Below are 17611 nucleotides of genomic sequence, written 5' to 3'. Positions count from 1 at the left end.
CAGTGAAAAGTTGTAAAACTTTGGGTCCAAAGTGGCAATTATTTGTCTATTCTTCCTCCCTTCTCCTCTCTCCCCTTTGAAAGTTAATTTCCTTTTAATGAAAATGAATGCAGTGGACAACCTATTTCAAATTCCCTTTCTTCTATATTCTGCCTGTGTGACGGCCATAGTTCATAGGGCTGTTGGAGCTCATAGAGTTCCGTACCTCTCAAATTCTCTTTGCCCCAGCACAGCATTATTCTTTGCTATGCAAAATCCTGGCTACTACAATCCAGTTGAGAAATAAGTGATCGTAAGTGTAAATTCCATACAATCTGAAGCACATCTAGCTACCTATTTTTTATTGGAGAAATAGGAATAATAATAATGACAACAACAACTAACATTTATATAGCATTTATTATGTGCCAGGCACTGCTAAACACTTCATAATTATTACATCATTTCATCCTCCCAACAACCCTGAGAGATTACTAGCCCCATTTAACAGATGAGGAAACTGAGGCAACAGAGGTTAAGTGACTTTGTCAAGGGTCAGACAGCTTGTAAATGTCTGAAGCCATATTTGAACTCAAATCTTCCTGCCTCCTGACCCAGAGCTCTTTCCACTGTGTTATCAAAAATGAAATAGTCTGTGAGAATCCCAGATTAAAGGAATTTCTAAATTTAAGCCTCTAGAAGGAAGGCAGGGAAGTAGTATGGTACAGTGGAAAGAAAGAGTATGACTCTGAAGCCAGATGTTGTTGTTTACTCATGCCTGACTCTTCGTGACCCCCAGTAGGGATTTTCTTGGCAAAGATACTGGAGTGGTTTGCCATTTCCTTCTGCAGCTCATTTTATAGATGAGGAAACTGAGGCAAACAAGGTTCAGTGACTTGCCCAGGGTCATACAACTATCTGAGTATCTGAGGCCAGATTTGAATTCAAGTTTTCTGACTCTAGGTCCGGCTCTCTACTGTGTCACCTAGCTGCGCCTAAAGTCAGAGGATTGGAATTCAAATCCCACTTCTGAGTTGCTACCTAGGGGACCTTGGACATGTCCCTTAGCCTCTCTATGGCTCAACTTCCTCATCTATCTGTCAACTGATGGGTTTGTACCCGATGGCCTCTGAGGTCCTTTGCAGAAAAGACCTACGAGGTGAGCCTATAAAAAGATGAAACAATTATTGCATGACTTATAGTAACAATGCCTTTCTACTCTGAATACACTCTGTGGGCATTGTGAAAAGGGCACCTTACATGGTAGCTGAAGATAAGGGTTCGAGTTCCAACTTCCCCACTGACTAACAAATGGCAAGCTTCTCAAACGTCATTTCAGCCTCATCTATAAAATGAGATTTGTAACACCTCCCTACCTGCCTCAGCATCAAGCGAAGGAATGTCCTTTGTAAGCTAGAAAGTGCTAGATCAATTCAACTTATTATTTCTCCTCAAAGATAACATTTCACTGTGGGCCTTTTAATAAGTTGTTAGCATAATACCACTTTAGAATTACAGCTGCAGAAACTTGCTAGCCCAGAAACACATATACACACATAGCCCACGGCATAAGAAATTTCTTCTAACTAGCTGGTATTTCCAGTTCTTAGGTATTTAACCCAGACAGAGACCTTCCTATTTCCCATAATCCTGGGGCCAAGTCTGCCCTCTCCCCGCCCCCTTCCAAATGGGTGAACCATAATGTTAGTGACTTCATAGAATCCTCGAGTCACAGAATAGCACAGTAGGAAGGTTTCTCAGAGACCCACTAGAGCCCAATCTCCTCATTTTACAGAGGGGGAAATGGAGGCCCAGAAAAAAAGAGGAGGCTTCCCTAAGATCACTCTGATAATGAGTAGCAAGGAACAGCTACTCATGAATACCAGTTACATATGTATACTGACCACACAGTTTATAAGAGACCCAGCAAGTAAGGGCTTCTTCAGTTCACTTCAGAAGGTACTTAATAACAGGTAGGTAGGTAGGCTAGTGGATAGAGTACTGGGCCTGGAGGCAGGAAGATTCATCTTCCTGAGTTTAAATCTGGCCTCAGACACTTCCTAGCTGTGTGACCCAGGGTAAGTCACTTAACTTTGTTTGCCTCAAGTTTCCTCATCTGTAAAATAAGCTGGAGAAGGATATGGCAAAACATTCACAGTATCTTTGCCAAGAAAACCCCAAATGGGGTCATGAAGACTCAGATATGACTGAAAAGTTACGGAAGGTACTTAATAAATGCCTATGTGCAAAGCACTGGAGATACAAGGACAAAAATAAAATAGCTTGTTTGTTGCAACCATTGCTAACCCAAGGCTACCAACCAGGCGATAAAGATAGGCATAGTCCTTCTCTCTTGTCAGACTTCTGCAAAAGATTATTTCTTGGACTAGGAGAAGGAAATATATGATAGTGATGGCAATGAATATAGAGAATGCACAGTCCAAGCAGAATGTCGTTTTGGTTTAGTTCAGACCTCTCAAGCTTTAACCTTACACTTTCACAAAATATATGGATTCTGCTCATAGAATTAGGGCTGAAAAGGATCTCAGAGACCTTTTAGTCCACCAGCATTGTTTCCAGTAGTGAAAATGGTTTTGGATTGACCCAGCCAGACTGTCACCAAATCATTCTCACAACTGAGACCACACAGTATAAGAAGACTGGTTGAGGTTAAGAACCAAGGACTATGCTTGGATCTACCATTTTCTGGTCTGTGTGACTACAGAATAGTAAGATAATTTGGGTGAGAACTTTGCTGACTCTACCAGCTACTAGTGCCTCCTGGCACAAAAATCACCTGGTCAGTAAGTCATATCTTCTGATAGAATACAAACTCAGGGAGGGCAGGGATTATTTTATTGCTCTACCCCCCCCCAGTGCACAGTATCTAGCACATAGTATGCACTTAATAAACACATGTTGATTGATTGATTGATTGGTTCATGCAGGCATCAAAACTCAAGGTGTCAGCTTTGTTATCCCCATGTTCTAAGACAGGGGTCTCCAAACCATTGCCTGTCAACCAAATCCAGCCCTCAGCCAGTTTTTATAAGGCAGGTGAGCTAAGAATGGCTTTTGCATTATAAATACAATAAAACTATTTCTTCTTAGCTAGCTAGCAGTATGAAAACAGGCAGCCAGATTTGGCCCTTAGGCTCTAGTTTGCTGATGCATGTTCTAAGGGACTGGACCAAACAGTTTATGAGACCATGAAAAGGTATATTATCTATATATTCATAACATGTGTGAATTCTTTGCCTTGATAATGACTTCTCAAAATTAATTTAAAAGTTAGTTATTTGCCCCAACCCAATTTAATTTATAAAGTTTTGGAAGAACATGCTCATTTGTGGTAGGAACAATATTTATTAGGACCTTTGCCACATAGATTGACCTAGTTTTTGGTTACTTTTTTTCCCCCCTAAAAGACAAGGAAGCTGATCCTTGAGACTTAATTAGTCCAGGAGACAAGGACGCCAGCCATTAAGGCAGCTTTTCAGTTGCCTAAGGTATAAAAAGACCAAGACAGGAGGCGTCAGTGCTGCTCAGAATTAATAGATATCCCACTATGGTAGCAGTCAACATAGCCTTCTGATCATGCATATTTCCATATTGAAATGAGAGGAGCTGTCTACCTGAACCAGTATCCTTGCTGAGCACCTTTACCATGCTATTGTTAAGTAGATTTTTAAAATGTTGGATAGTCTACAAATGTTGACTTTGTGCATCTTTGCTTCATTTAAATCCAATTCATGCACAAGTCAAGACATTACCCATGATGTCACTTGTCCTCTTCGAAAATGAAGGACAAGGGGGTAGCTAGGTGGTGCAGTGGATAGAGTACTGACCCTGAAGTCAGGAGGACCTGAGTTCAAATCCGACCTCAGACCAAACACTTGACACTAGCAGTGTGACCCTGGGCAAGTCACTTAACCCTGTTTGCCTCAGTTTCCTCATCTGTAAAATGAGCTGGAGAAGGAAATGGCAAACCACACCAGTATCTTTGCCAAGAAAATCCCAAAAAAACAAGAAGGAAGGAAGGAGAAGAAGATGATGATGATGATGATGAAGGACAAACAACAACAACATCATTAGAATCCCAAGTCTGAACCTCTAGACTGGCCTAGGTCAGGACTGGTCTAGAATATCATCAACTGGTCCAGTGGGATAGGCACTCGATCTATAGTAAGAGAACCTAGGTTCAATCCCAGCCCTATCCCTGTATAACCTTGGACAAATCACTCAGTCTCCTCATCAAATGAGGAGGTTGGATTAGATGAACTCTAAGGTCCTTCCCAGTACTAAATCTATGACCTTGAGATATTAGAGGTTATGGGAATTACAGATATTAGTAGAAACAATGAGAGGGTACATGAAAGGCAGTGGATAGAAGGCCAGACTTAAGTCTCACCTCTGACACACACTAGCTATGGAACTATGGGAAAGTCACTTAACTTTTTAGCAGCTCCAAGCAACTTTTTAAGACTCTAAATTATAGACTAATTTTCTATCCCTATCAGTGGGAAAAGTTTGTAGATTCTTGTAGGAACCTCTGTGTGTGTGTGTGTGTGTGTGTGTGTGTGTGTGTGTAGGCAATTGGTGTTAAGTGACTTGCCCAGGGTCACACAGCTAGTAAATATCAGAGGCCAAATTTGAACTCAGTTCCTCTCCAGGGCAGGTGCTCTATCCACTTCACCACCTAACTGCCCCCCAGGAACTTTTTTTGAAGTAGGTAATAGAATCAAGGTTGTATTATTTTATCTCCAGTATCATCTCCATTTCACAAAGGAGGAAACTGAGACGGGAGAGGTTAAACAGTTTGCCCAGGATCTCAGGACCAAGAAGAATACAAACCCAGATCTTCTAATCCCATGTCAAGAACTCTTTCATAAAATCATAGGATTTAGACCTAAAAGGGACCTTAGAGACCATCTAGTCCAATCCCTTCATTTTACAGATGAGGAAACAAAGCCCCTAGAGAGAAAGTGACTTGGCCAAGGTCACACAAGTAATAAGTATCAGAACTGGGATTAAATTTCTGGTCTTATGACTTTAAAAACTCCAGTGCTCTTTTCTCTCTGCCAAGAATAGCCTTCTTATTAAGAAAATAAAGCATGGGCTTACTTTTTGCATAGGGAAATTGTCAATTATTCTAAATTGACTCCAGAACAATAAGCCTCATTCAATAAAAACCAACAGGAAAGGTTTTATTCCTCTGACGAAAATAAGGAGCAGTGCTGGTAAATTGCCCAAAGCACACCACCAGGAACTGGAACCTGGTGCCATGGCTTGGACCTCCTAAATAATGTGACAGTCCTGCTTCTATCAAGATCCCCAGCCCACAGCAGGGAAGCATGGGTAATAGATAACTCAGGGAGTTTTAGATGCTAAACATGAATGAAAAGAGCACTGAAAAATCTCTTACAGCTTCATAATTATCCCTTTCATTGGTGCAGGGCTTTCTAGTTACAGAGTATTTGATAACTGCCTTAATTCTTAGGGTCTATATGTTGTAGTAGAATTAATATCGGATTAAAATCAAGACTTCCTGAGGTCAGTCAGCATGAGGCAGCAGAAACCCTGCTAGATTTAGAGTCAAAGCACCAGGGATTCAAATCCCAACTCTGACGCTTACCTGCATGGCCTCAGGCAGATCATTGAATGCCTCTGGGCCTCAGTTTCCTCATCAGTAAGATCGCTGATGAAAGGACCTTTAAGGTCCTTCCTTCAAGCTCTATATTTCATGATCCCAGGAACTAAATCAGATTCCTGGCTCTACTTCTTAGTACCTCTGTGACCTTGAGTAAGACACACTTACCTGCCTTTTACCTCAGTTTCCTCATCTGTAAAATGGGAATAATAATAGCAGCTACTCACAGAGTTGTTGGTAGGATCAAATGAGATAACATAGGTCAAGTGCTTTGCAAACCGTAACACAAATATATACAAATGCTAGTTACTGTTGTTGTTGTTGTTGTTATTATTATCACACCCTTGCCACTTCAACAAAAATTACGGCAGCTTAGCAGAGAAGATAAAAAGCTGGCCTTGAAGCCAAAGTTATTGTTGTTCAGTTGTGTCTGACTCTTCTTGACCCCATTTGGGGTTTTGTTGGCAGAGATACTGGAGTGGTTTGCCATTTCCCTTTCCAGCTCATTTTATAGATGAGGAAGCTGAGGCAAACTGGGTTAAGTGACTTGCCCAGGGTCACAATGCTAGTAAGTGTCTGAGGCCGGATTTGAACTCACCAACATGAGTCTCCCTGATTTCAAGCCCAGTGTTCTTCCCACTATGACACCTAGATCCCTTGATAAGTCCTGCCTCTCTCACACCACTGGCTATGTGACTCTTGACAAGTCATTTAAACTCTTAGTGCTCTAAGCAACTCTCTAAGACCTTCTAAGACAAAGAAGGCGCCATCCTGCATTGGTAGAGAATTATCTCACTTAGGAGTTCCCTCTACCAACACAATCACAGGTCTCATCCCACTCCCTATCCTTACTCTTTTTTAGAACCAAACTTGTGATTTCATTGGCATAGGGGACTCCTAATATGGAACTTCCCTCCACTAAAGCAAACAATCACCTGATTGGCATCTTGTAGCCTTAGAAAATTGCCTAGAGCAAGAAGAGCTTAAGTGACTTTGCCCAGAGTCACACAATCAATGCCTCTGATAGAAAATGAATCCAGCTTTTCCTGATACCAAGACCAGATCTCTATCCAGGACTCCAAGCTGCATCTCCTTCCATCCTCATTTCTGATTAGGAAACTGAAGGCTAGAAGTTAAAGGATTAGCTCAAGGTCCTCACATAGCCAGGCAGTGGTCAAGCCAGGACCCAGGTGTCCCCATTGGTAGGCCAGGTTCCACTTTATGTAGCTCCTCCATAGGCTTCTTTTTTTTTTCCCAATGACCAGTGTTCCAACTTAACGTTCTAAAAAATGACTTAGCTTTGCTCCCTGACACAGGACTAGAGCCCTGTCATGACTAATCCCTTGAAGGGGAACATCAGATGAGAACTTTCAGGTCCATGATTTGCCATCTAAATCTCAAAGAGAAAAAAAGAAAAAAAATTGGCCATTTTCTAAAAATCCTGAGATTTCTCTTTGTCTCAAGTCATTATTTCAACACAAAAAGGGGGCTATTCACCCACAGGGGGTGGGGAGTGGAAAGACAGAAACCTCTACTATCACCTACTATTCAGGAAAAGTATCAGTTAGGAGAATGAGTCTCAATTAGACCTCATGCTCCTGTATTCTCTTCTTTGACTTCAAACCTCAGAGATTAGCTTGCAGACAGAAAGTTACATACTGTGTCATTAATGAGAACTGGCAGCTTAAAAACAAGTCCTTGCAACTTGTCTATTTAAATGAGAGGCAGAACCATTTTTGCAGATTATGCTGCCAGAGAATATTGCTCATTATTTAAACAAGGAACAGAAAGATTAACACTATTCACATCATAATGGATGTAGTTTGAAGCCGGAACAAGAGGGTAAGCTCCATAGTGTACCCTTTCCCCACCATTTTCTTTTTTCCTTTCATTAATTTCCTTTTTTTTAACATGGAGAAGGGGCAGTGAAAGAAAGGGGCTTCCTAGCATATGACCTTTCCACCGGCCTTACTCTATGAATTGTTCCCCTTGACACAATCCATTTCTTTGCCCTTCTGGGGTTTATCGTTTTCTTTCCCCTTTCCATAAGATGAATATAACCCAGGCATGGCCAAGGGATCCTTTGCAGCTGGTGCCCCCAGAGAAAGGAGATTAAAAAAAGCCTAAACAAAATAAATTATAGAGATTTAAAAGTTGGAAATAGAGCCTGGCATAGTGGATAGTACTAGCCTAACTGCCTACAATGTGTAAGACAGTATGAACCAAGTGCTGAGAATACAAAGGAAAGCAAAAGATAGTCCCTGAACATGTACTTTATCACCTATGGGCTATGTGATCTGTGGCCAGTCACTTAACCTCTCAGGGCCCTCAAGAAACCCTCTAAGTCCCTAAATTAGAGACATGCTCTAGCAAAGGAAGTTCCTCCCCCAGATCTCACAATCTACCAATAAATCACAAATCCAGTGGTAAATAAAAAGTATGAAAAGTGCTTTATGTGTGTTACCTCATTGGAGTCTCACCACAGCCCCATGGTGTAGGTACCATTAGGTAATATCATCCTCGTTGTGCATATGAGGAAACTGAAGTTCTGGAAAATTAAATGACTTCCTGGGTCACAAAGCTAATTAAGTGTCAGATGGGAACTGGATTTGAGGCAGGATTTGAATCCAGACCTTCCTGACACCACTCTATTCATCATGGTGCCTCTCAATACCAGGGCAACAGTATGATCCAGTGGAAAGAACACTGGACTTAGTTTCAAAAAGTCTAACATTGAATCCAAGCAGTCCCTTCACCTCTTAGGGTCAGTTTCTTCATCTGTAAAATGGGGATAACTACTCATTCTGCCAACTTCCGATGGTTATTAAGAAGAGCAAATTAAATAATGTATTACAATGTTTTGTAAGCCCAAATTATTATTTAGTTAATAGGGTCCAAGGCTAATTTCTGAGATGTGTCCACAGAGAGAAAGAAAAAGGAAATAATTGGGGAAATGTGAGGGCACAGCTACCATTAGTGAAGTAACAAACATCTTTCATTGTCTTGAATGAACTTCACCTGGTCACCCTGTGGAAAGAAGTAAGCAACTAAGGAGGGCTATCACTTTCTCCTCCTCTCCCCACTGATTAGCCTTCTAGAAGAAGATGAAGTTTCAGCTGACAGTCATATTCAACTTTGATAAAACAAAGACTGATCTTTCCTCTTAAGCTCTCCTACCTGCTGGAAGCCAGTTCTTCTAGTCTAACCATTACCTGACCCATGAATTCTGGTAATAATGCCTTTGATAAACTTCTGCCTGAAGACCTCCAGAAATTCAGAGCTTACTATTTCCTGAAGCAGCTCATTCTACTCTCTTATTGCTAGAGTTGCTACTTATTATCCCTTATATATTATGAATGACATCATATAATATATTATATTATTACAGAGGCTTCATTACAGTGACCTAAGATCCCTGTGATCAAAATCCAATTTAAACCCTAGCACTGCTCCCTCCAATTCTTTCCTAAAATCCAATATTCCTTTCCATAGAAGCAAAATATTTTTTCTCTCCCTCCCTATCACCTTTACACTCTAAAACTGTGAGTTTAATTTTTGTATGAGGATGATAATTTGTTATTTATCCTTCATTCTCAAAGAGGACCATGATTTCAGGAAGGTGATGCCATGACTTGCAAGTGAATTGGATTTAAGTAAGGGAAGGCTGTGCAAAGTCACCAGCCTCACTTTCTCCTCCAGAGTCATCTGGGTCCAGTGGCAAGATATAAATCAGGATGACTGGAGATGGCCACATGACAGTTTAATTGCAGAGTAAAGTCCTTATTGCTCTTCCGAAAAGCCCAGTAAGTTTTTGTCTTACGGTCATATTTAATTAAAGTTAAGAAGTGCTGGTAACATCAGCCTCTTTCAACATTTCCTTTGTTTATCACTTAATATGTCCTGAAGAAAGCATTTTCCCCCTGCAAGCCTAAACAACTTCAAAACAGCTATGAAAGTAAGCAGCTACTTAAAGAAGGGAGTTTCCCAGGACCACAGACTATTACCTAGTTCAACCCATTTCTTTTACAGGCAAAGTAGCTGAGGCATAGAGAGTAGGAAATTTGCCCAAAGGTCACACAGTAGATCTTGGATTCAAACCTAAATCCTCTGATTTAAAATCTAAAAGATCCTGACCAACTAAGCTCCTTAGTTCATTGGTGATTCAACATAATGCTCTCTTAAATTCTGAGGGCTGATGAAGGTAAGGATTCCCAAATAGGGGAAAAAAATAAAAGATATACTAAGTCAGAAAGGCATACCTTGCATAAAGAACACAATTGTCACTAAGGGAAAAAAAATGTGTCTGGTTCTTCCAGCTACTAATAAGTTCTACCGGATATACCTAGAATAAGTGAATAGCCAAGTAGGACTCAACACATTTTAATGCCATGGAATTAACTGGAGCTCCTAATGAAGTCTAAACTGTGTTATGCATTTGGAAAGTATACTTTTAATTAATGTGTAAAGAGCTGAGGAGTGATTTGAGAGACCAACTTATCTCAATATTGGTGGCAAAGCCTATTTAAATAATGTGCGCATGCAAAAGGGCAGAATGTCCAAGCAGATCTAGAATACAATGGGTTTTCCAGATTGGATGAATTTTCTAGGTAACTGAGTTTTAATTAGAAATCCTTTTGGTTTCTGCCCTCCACCTTCCAAAAAGGTATTAGTCCATAACATAGAGATGGAAATTAAGGTACCTTTGAGGTGCCACCTCTAACTCATCAAACTGGCAAAGATAATGAAAAATGGCAAAATGCAATGATGGTAGGATTGTGGAGAACCAGGTATACTCATCCATGTATAGTGGGATTGCAAACTTGTAAAAATCTTTTTGGAGGCCCTCTGGCAATATCCAGTAAAAGTTACTGAAAAATCATATCCTTTGATCTAATTCCAACGTTCAGATTATATACAGAAAGTATCATCAAAAGCAAAACTAAAAAGGGCTTTCTGTTCAGGGATTTTTATAGATGCATTACATATAATTATTTTAAAAATCAAAAAAACCAAAATGTCCAACAGTCGGGGAATGGTGAAACAAATCATCCATCAATGTAATACAATTTTGACTGACATGAATTTGGTAATAATATAATTACAACTGATAAGCATGAAGAATATGAAGCAATCTGGAAAGACCTTGGTGAAATAAAGTAAAGCAGAAAATGAAGAACCAGAAACATGGAGTTACACTAATCATGACCACTTGCTAGGAAAAGGGACTGAGAATGGAAAAATAATACCGATGGGGACTTAGAGAGAATAGCTGAAAAGTTACTATGGTACTTTATGTATTGAAATTAATTCATTTAAATGGAAGCAGTTACTAAGTAAGTTAACTTAGTGGCATCAGTCAATATCACTATTAAAGCACTTCCTCTTAAAATACTCATTTTTTATTTCAATTGGTAGCACATATTAAAGAAATAAGGCAAGAAATAATACATATACCAAAGAAATAAATAGTACACATACGGAAGTAGCACTTACTAAAAAACAAAAAAAAAGTTCCAAGAATAGCCTCATAAAAATCTGAATTCAAATACTGCCTTTGAAACTTACTAGCTGTGTGATCACAGGCAAGTTACTTAATCTCTGTTTCAGTTTTCTCATGTGTAAAATGGGAGTAATAATAGTTCCTACTGGCTAGGATTATTGTGAAGACCAACTGAGATAATATAGCTAAAAAACTTTGTAAACCATAAAGTATGATATAAATGTTAGTTATTATTAGTAAAAATCACAAGTTTCTCACAGTCAACATTCCAACCAGTGTCAGGGATGGAGATTGCACTATATAGATACTGATCCCACGACATATCATTTTTTACCTAATCCCCAATAATAATTTCTTTTTTTCTCAATTGTCCAATAATAGGAAGCTACAGGGGGAAAAAACTTTGGCTAATTAAGAGTTAGCAAACTTAATATTAGTAGCAACATTAATATTATTAGGCAAAACTGGCTATGATTTCAAAATTTTTATGGAAAGGGCATTAGGACTCTTACATTCTATAGTTTTATTCATTTTTATAAATCTAGCATATGAAATATTTCTACTTTGGGATGGTGAGGACTTCCTTCTGTAACCAACTTATCCATGAACCACACTGAGGAACAAAACATTAGGTAAGCAGAGACTGATAACATCATCGATGACAGAAGGCACATCAAGGTCAAGTTACCTGAGCTGTGTCTTCCATGAGACCTCGAATTTTCTCCACAACGTCATTCCGCCGGTGCTGACGCAGAGCACTGATTAACTGGGCAAGGCTGGCCTCTGGGCCTCGTATGGTCCAATGCTGCAGGGCTGCATAGGCCCTTTCATGATCTGCTGTATATCCATTGGAAAATGCAGCCACTTCCCGGTCACTGGCATTGCACAGAAACTGATAGATGTCCTTCCACTGGCTTCCCACTTGGGCTGCCACCAGCTTCAAAATGTCAATACCTGGACCAAGGGGGGATAAAAATGGGAACTTAATGGAAGTTCTCTGGATAAAGTTCCTCTGATTGAATCACAAATGCACACAGCATCTATGGACAAAATGTTTCTGGTATCTGTGAAATGAGAGTTGGACTAGATTACCTCTAACCCTTCCAGCTCTAAATTTATCATCTGATGACCTGTCTTCATTCAACTTATTCAACTTGTACTTATTAAGCTCCCACTATGTGCCAAGCACTGTGCTAAGTGCTTGGATTTAAAAGGCAAAAAATGAAATAACCCCCTTCCTCAAGGAATTTTTGTTCTGTTCAAAGATGACACATACCTATATAAATATATGCAAAAGAGCAGAGCCTTCAACAGAAAGTTAGTTAGAGAAGGGCAGTGGTTTAGGGGAAAATATAATAAACTATGGGTCAAACATTCTGCGTTTGAGATGTCTACAGGCAAGCCAAGTGGAGATGTTCTATAGACAGTTGGTGACTCAGGACTGAAACTCAGGAGAGAGACTGGTGCTGGATTTATAAATCTAGAAGTTGTCTGAATAGTGATTGCAGCTGAACCAATAGGAGATGATGACCCCAAAAAAGTGAAGATATACTTCAAAAATTAAATTATTTTCCTTCCTAAATATCAAGCTTGTATGAGATGCACAGCTGAGATTTTAGGGCTATTACTGAGTAGACAGTGAAAAAAAACCCCCAAATTGGGTGTTGAATATAAATCTAAAAATTCCTTTAGACCTTCAGCCTGAGATATCCAACTTTCTATATTTCATACTCTGAAGGAGGGATAAGTAAGCAGAATATATGAAAGATAACTGAGTATTTGGTGAAAGAGTACCTCATAGTGCTTCAATGTTTCTTATTCTGAATATCAATTTCCACTGTACAGTAATACAGATATAAGTAGTATAGGAGATTGAACAGAATGTAAACTGACCACAGAGCCATCCCCTGAAAGTGAGCTGTTTAAGAGCCAATTATGTTATTTGCTTTTCTGATAAAATAAAAACCCAAAATAATACAATTACATAAGGTTTTAAAATACTTCACTGTCCAACTCAATTATCTGACTATATAAACTATAGGAACATTAGGTTTGGAAGCAAAAATCCTGGATCCAAATCCTAGTTCTGCTATTTGCTACCTGTGTGACCCTGGGCAGCCAGGTGGTGCAGCAGATAGAGCCCTGGACCTGGAGTCAGGAAGATCTCAGTTCAAAACCAGCCTCAGACACTAGCCGTGTGATTATGGACAAATCACTTCATCTCCTCCTGCCTCAGCTTTCTCATCTGCAAAATGGGGTAATAGACCCTACTTCAGAGGGTTGTTGTGAAAATCAAATACGACAATATTTGTAAAGTGTTTTGCAAAACCTTAAAGCACTAAATTCTAGTTATTATTATTATTATTATAACTTAACCTAAGGGCCCATTTTCTCACATTCCCTAAGGTCCCTAAAATTCAGACTTTTTTTTTTAGTTTTGATTTCAACACTTTCACAAATTTGGAGCCAAGCAAAAATTCTTCTAGTTTCAAGAAAAGCAAGTTACTGAATTACCTCAGTGTCCTACCTAAAGCTTGCAGGTAACTATAGGAATTTAGGCTAGTATTAGGGGCTGGCATTTCAAAACTGTCTGTAAATCCCAAGAGTATCTCTTTAAGGATGAATAAGTCTTAATTTAGCTCCATTTGACCGAGGCCCCAAACATCTGATGTGAAAGCATGAGTGAGTTTGCTCCTTTAAAAGCACAGGAATTTAACTCAGATCTTCATTCTACTAGTGGCAGTGTGGCTTTGGTCAAACCACTAATCAACCATCCGGTGCCCATTTCCACATGTGTACTATGAAGATATTACAGGGTTTTCCCCTTGGGATGGATGAGCTGATTAATTCACATTCTTTGCATCCTGACTTTCTTCTTAGAAGAAAGCATGCTCGTGGTGGATATCCTTACAAAGAGCATACACTGAAGCTCAAACTAGTAGGATGTTCCCCATGCCAAGACACAGCCCTTACAGGATAATTACAGAGTTTAAAAGGCTAAAGAGTTCAGCAACATTCCCTTCTTTCAAAACCCAGCATTTATTTTTATGAGCACCCCCCCCAAAAAACAGAGCAAAACATATGAGTGAAATACAAGGAGAGTTCTCTGAGTCAGAAATTGCCCCCGATATTGATTTAAAGATCGAGAAGTCATGCTTCATCAGGAAAATTGATTCCAACTAGTTTTGTCCCACTGTGAAGCATTCATGTTCAGCTCCTCTGGACTGGCTGGTGTGGGTTCAACAATGTTATTCACAGGGTGCCGACTCATATCACTAAGATGCTAAATACAAAAATTCCATAGACACTCAGCCAAAGGCAGTCAGCTTTCTGGATGCTGGGCTCTCAACTGAGTATACAGTATCCCTTGAACAGAAAAAATGGGGCAGCAATACCAGAACTAGCACAAATCAGGAGTGAAGCCCCCCTGACCTTAAGGTAGTTCACCACACAAAGCTAACTAAGAACTAGCTTGATAAGCATTTAATGTTTTTTTAAGTGCTGTCTCTTAAAATGATGTCTTTGCTGATCCCTATTCCATGCCCCCTCCCCTCCATCCTGGATAGTGCCACAATGTTACTTTGCATATAATTTGCATTTGTTTATTTCTATTCAATAGAATGTTGGCTATTCTATTATGGAATATTCTGGATGGATATTCTATGTAGATGTTCTATAATATCTATATTCTAAATGCCCTCTAGGAGGGTAGAGACTATTTCCCTTTTGTTATGTATCTCTACCACCTACATCTCAAACTCAACATGTCCACTTCTCAATTTACTTTCCTTCTAAACCCAGCTCTTTCTTCTGTTCATGATACCACAAAGCATTCAGTTAATCAAATAAACATTTCTTAAGCACCTACTATGTGCCAGGCACTGTGCTAAGCCCTGGGGATGCAAAAAAAAAAAAAAAAAGCAAAAGATGGATTCCTCCATATCTAGTTGTTAAATTATGTTGATTCCACTTCTATATTAACCTCTCTCCCATTTCTGTTGCACCTTAACTCAGGCCCTCATTACCTACTGCCTAGACAAGGCACTTCCTAGGCTCTTAATATTTACTGAATAGATGTTGAATGAATTTAAGATACAGTGGGATTACCACATAAAAAGTAAGATGACCACAACTGAATCTATCTGTTTGAGCTTCAAGTTATACGCACACACACATGCACACACAAATGGTATGCACTGCTTTCCTTTTATAGTTTCTTCATTTGCAAAATGGGGAGAGGAAGCAATCATTCTGTAATATCATAGATTTATCAACAAAGTAGGTGCCATAGGGCCTCTGGAGTTAGGCAGTTCAAATCCTGCCTCAAACTTAGTAGCTGTGTGATTTTGGGCAAGTCACTTAAATTATCTAAACCTGAGTTTCCCAGCCTGTAAAATAACAATAGTAATAATATTAGTTAGTATTTATGGCATTTAAGGTTTTCAAAGTGATTTACAAATATCTCATTTGATCCACACACAACCCTGGGTGGTAAGTGTTATTATTATGCCCATTTTGTAGAAGAGGAAGCTAAGCATACAAGAGGTTCAATGACTTTCCAGGGTCACACTACTAATCTCAGGCTATATTTGAACCCAAGTCTTTCTGATTCCAGACCCAATGTATCCATTGTGCCACCAAGCCCCCTACTGTAAGATACCTTAGAAGTCAACCAGTTCCCTCATTTTTATTAATGAGGAGACAGTCCCAGAAGTTAAATGATTTGCTTAAGCACACTCAGGTAGAAATTGGCAGACCTGGGATTTGAAGTCAGGTCCCTGGACTCCAAACACAGTGTTCTTTCCACTGAACCACAATGCTGAGGTCTCTACAGTCTCTGACATTCATTGAGAATGGTTTAGTCAAAGTGATTAGTTATTTGGTTAAAAAAAAATTCTAGAACAAATTCTATTACCAACAAATTCTAAGGGGCTGTTTTTCTCCAACCAGAGCAGCTGGGATTAAGAGCTCATTCAAAAGCCATTGACTACAACTTGGGGATTCTATTGTAAAGGTATTTCCTGTGAAGAGACTTGACTTCCACTGGAAAAATCCATTTTCCTCTATCCACTGTACAATAAGAAAAAGCAGTAGCTCAGAGTATTTTCCAGCAGCACTTGAGGGCTCATTGATGGCACAAGACCAGCAAATGAAAGGACATCATCTCTAACCAGGGCCTTGGCCCACTCCAACATCAACAAAGACTTAAGTTATGGTTTGTATGCCATTTTATTGGTGGTCACTTCTGACATAACTGAATCAGGATCACAGATTTAGAACTGGATGAAACTTCTAAGATAATCAAATCCCTTAATCCATTCTCATCTTCAAAATGAAGAAACTGAGGACCAGAGAAACTGAGGACCAAGTGATTTGCTCAAGGTCACAAAGATAATAAGTAACAGAGGTCTGCCAACTCCAGATTCCACATTCATTGCATTAAACCCAAAGTTGCTACAACCAGTGGCAATAAGGATTGCTTTGCCCTTATAGGGAATAGGGAAGTTAGATATTTCTGTAATAGTGTGGTTCAATGGAGAGAGTAGAAAGACTTGAGAAAGAGTAGAAAGACTAGTCTTACCAGCATAGTACAATGAAAAGTGTCCTGGATTTGGAGTAAGAAGATCTGGGTTCAAATGCTGACTCTGCAACTGATTAACTATTGGACCTTAGCCAAGTGACCTAATCTCTTTGGGGCTCTCTGTTCTTAATCTCTAAAATGAGGAAGGACAAAATGATGTCGAAAGTGCCTTCCAGTTCCAAATCTATGACCTGTGTGACCATAAGCAAATTAATTCACTTCTCTAGTCTTCCATTTCTTCATATGCAAAATAAGGAGCTTAGACAAGGGATTCTTAAAAGACAAAGATGTGTCTTACAAGGGAACTGATCTCTAAGGCCCTTCTAGCTTTAACGTCAATGATATATTAGTCTTATAATTCTTTTAGATGGGTCCCATTAGAATGTCCTTGAGTCAATATCTACCCCATTCCCAACCTCTGCTTAGTTAAATAAGAAACTAGTTACTGTCCTCTCATGTATTTCACAAAATTATCTTCTCATCTATATCTAAAATGTAGACTGTTATGGTACTCAACATACTCAACATAAGATGAGATTGCTGCCATATAAAAGCTGTAAGGGAGGAGTTGCAAAGATGTTGTGATGTGGCAGATAGACTCTGATTCAGGAAGACCTGGGTTCAAATTCTGCCTCAGATGTATACTAACTTGTGACCCTGGACAAGCCACTAACTTCACAGTGCCTCAGACAACTCTTTAAGACCTGGGTTGAGGCCTAGGGAAACTCCCTCTACCAATGGGCACCTGATCTGCCACAGGTGCCCCTTGGTAAGAGGTATTTTCTCACTGGAAATTCCTGTACTGTTGAGACAGAAACAGGTGAAATGAGAAAAGCCAAGGAAAATTTATTTAAAAACTAGATATAACCATGCAGCTGAGAAATACTTATTTAAGAAACAA

At 39.5% G+C, this 17611-nt stretch overlaps 1 protein-coding gene across 1 annotated transcript in view; it reads right to left on the bottom strand.

The window, feature by feature from the left end:
* TNFRSF21 (TNF receptor superfamily member 21) overlaps positions 1-17611 on the bottom strand; it is a 106044-nt gene that overhangs the window by 22864 nt on the left and 65569 nt on the right. The window contains exon 4 of the mRNA XM_027838454.1: positions 11818-12083. Within this exon, the coding sequence (XP_027694255.1) occupies positions 11818-12083 (266 nt within the window). The remainder of the gene's footprint in view (positions 1-11817; positions 12084-17611) is intronic.

The sequence above is a fragment of the Vombatus ursinus genome, unplaced genomic scaffold, assembly GCF_900497805.2.
Source record: "Vombatus ursinus unplaced genomic scaffold, bare-nosed wombat genome assembly UNPS02014826.1, whole genome shotgun sequence".
NCBI classification, from domain to species: Eukaryota; Metazoa; Chordata; class Mammalia; order Diprotodontia; family Vombatidae; genus Vombatus; species Vombatus ursinus.
The sequence above is the reverse complement of the archived record's forward strand: the minus strand, read 5'-3'. Positions and strand labels throughout refer to the sequence as shown.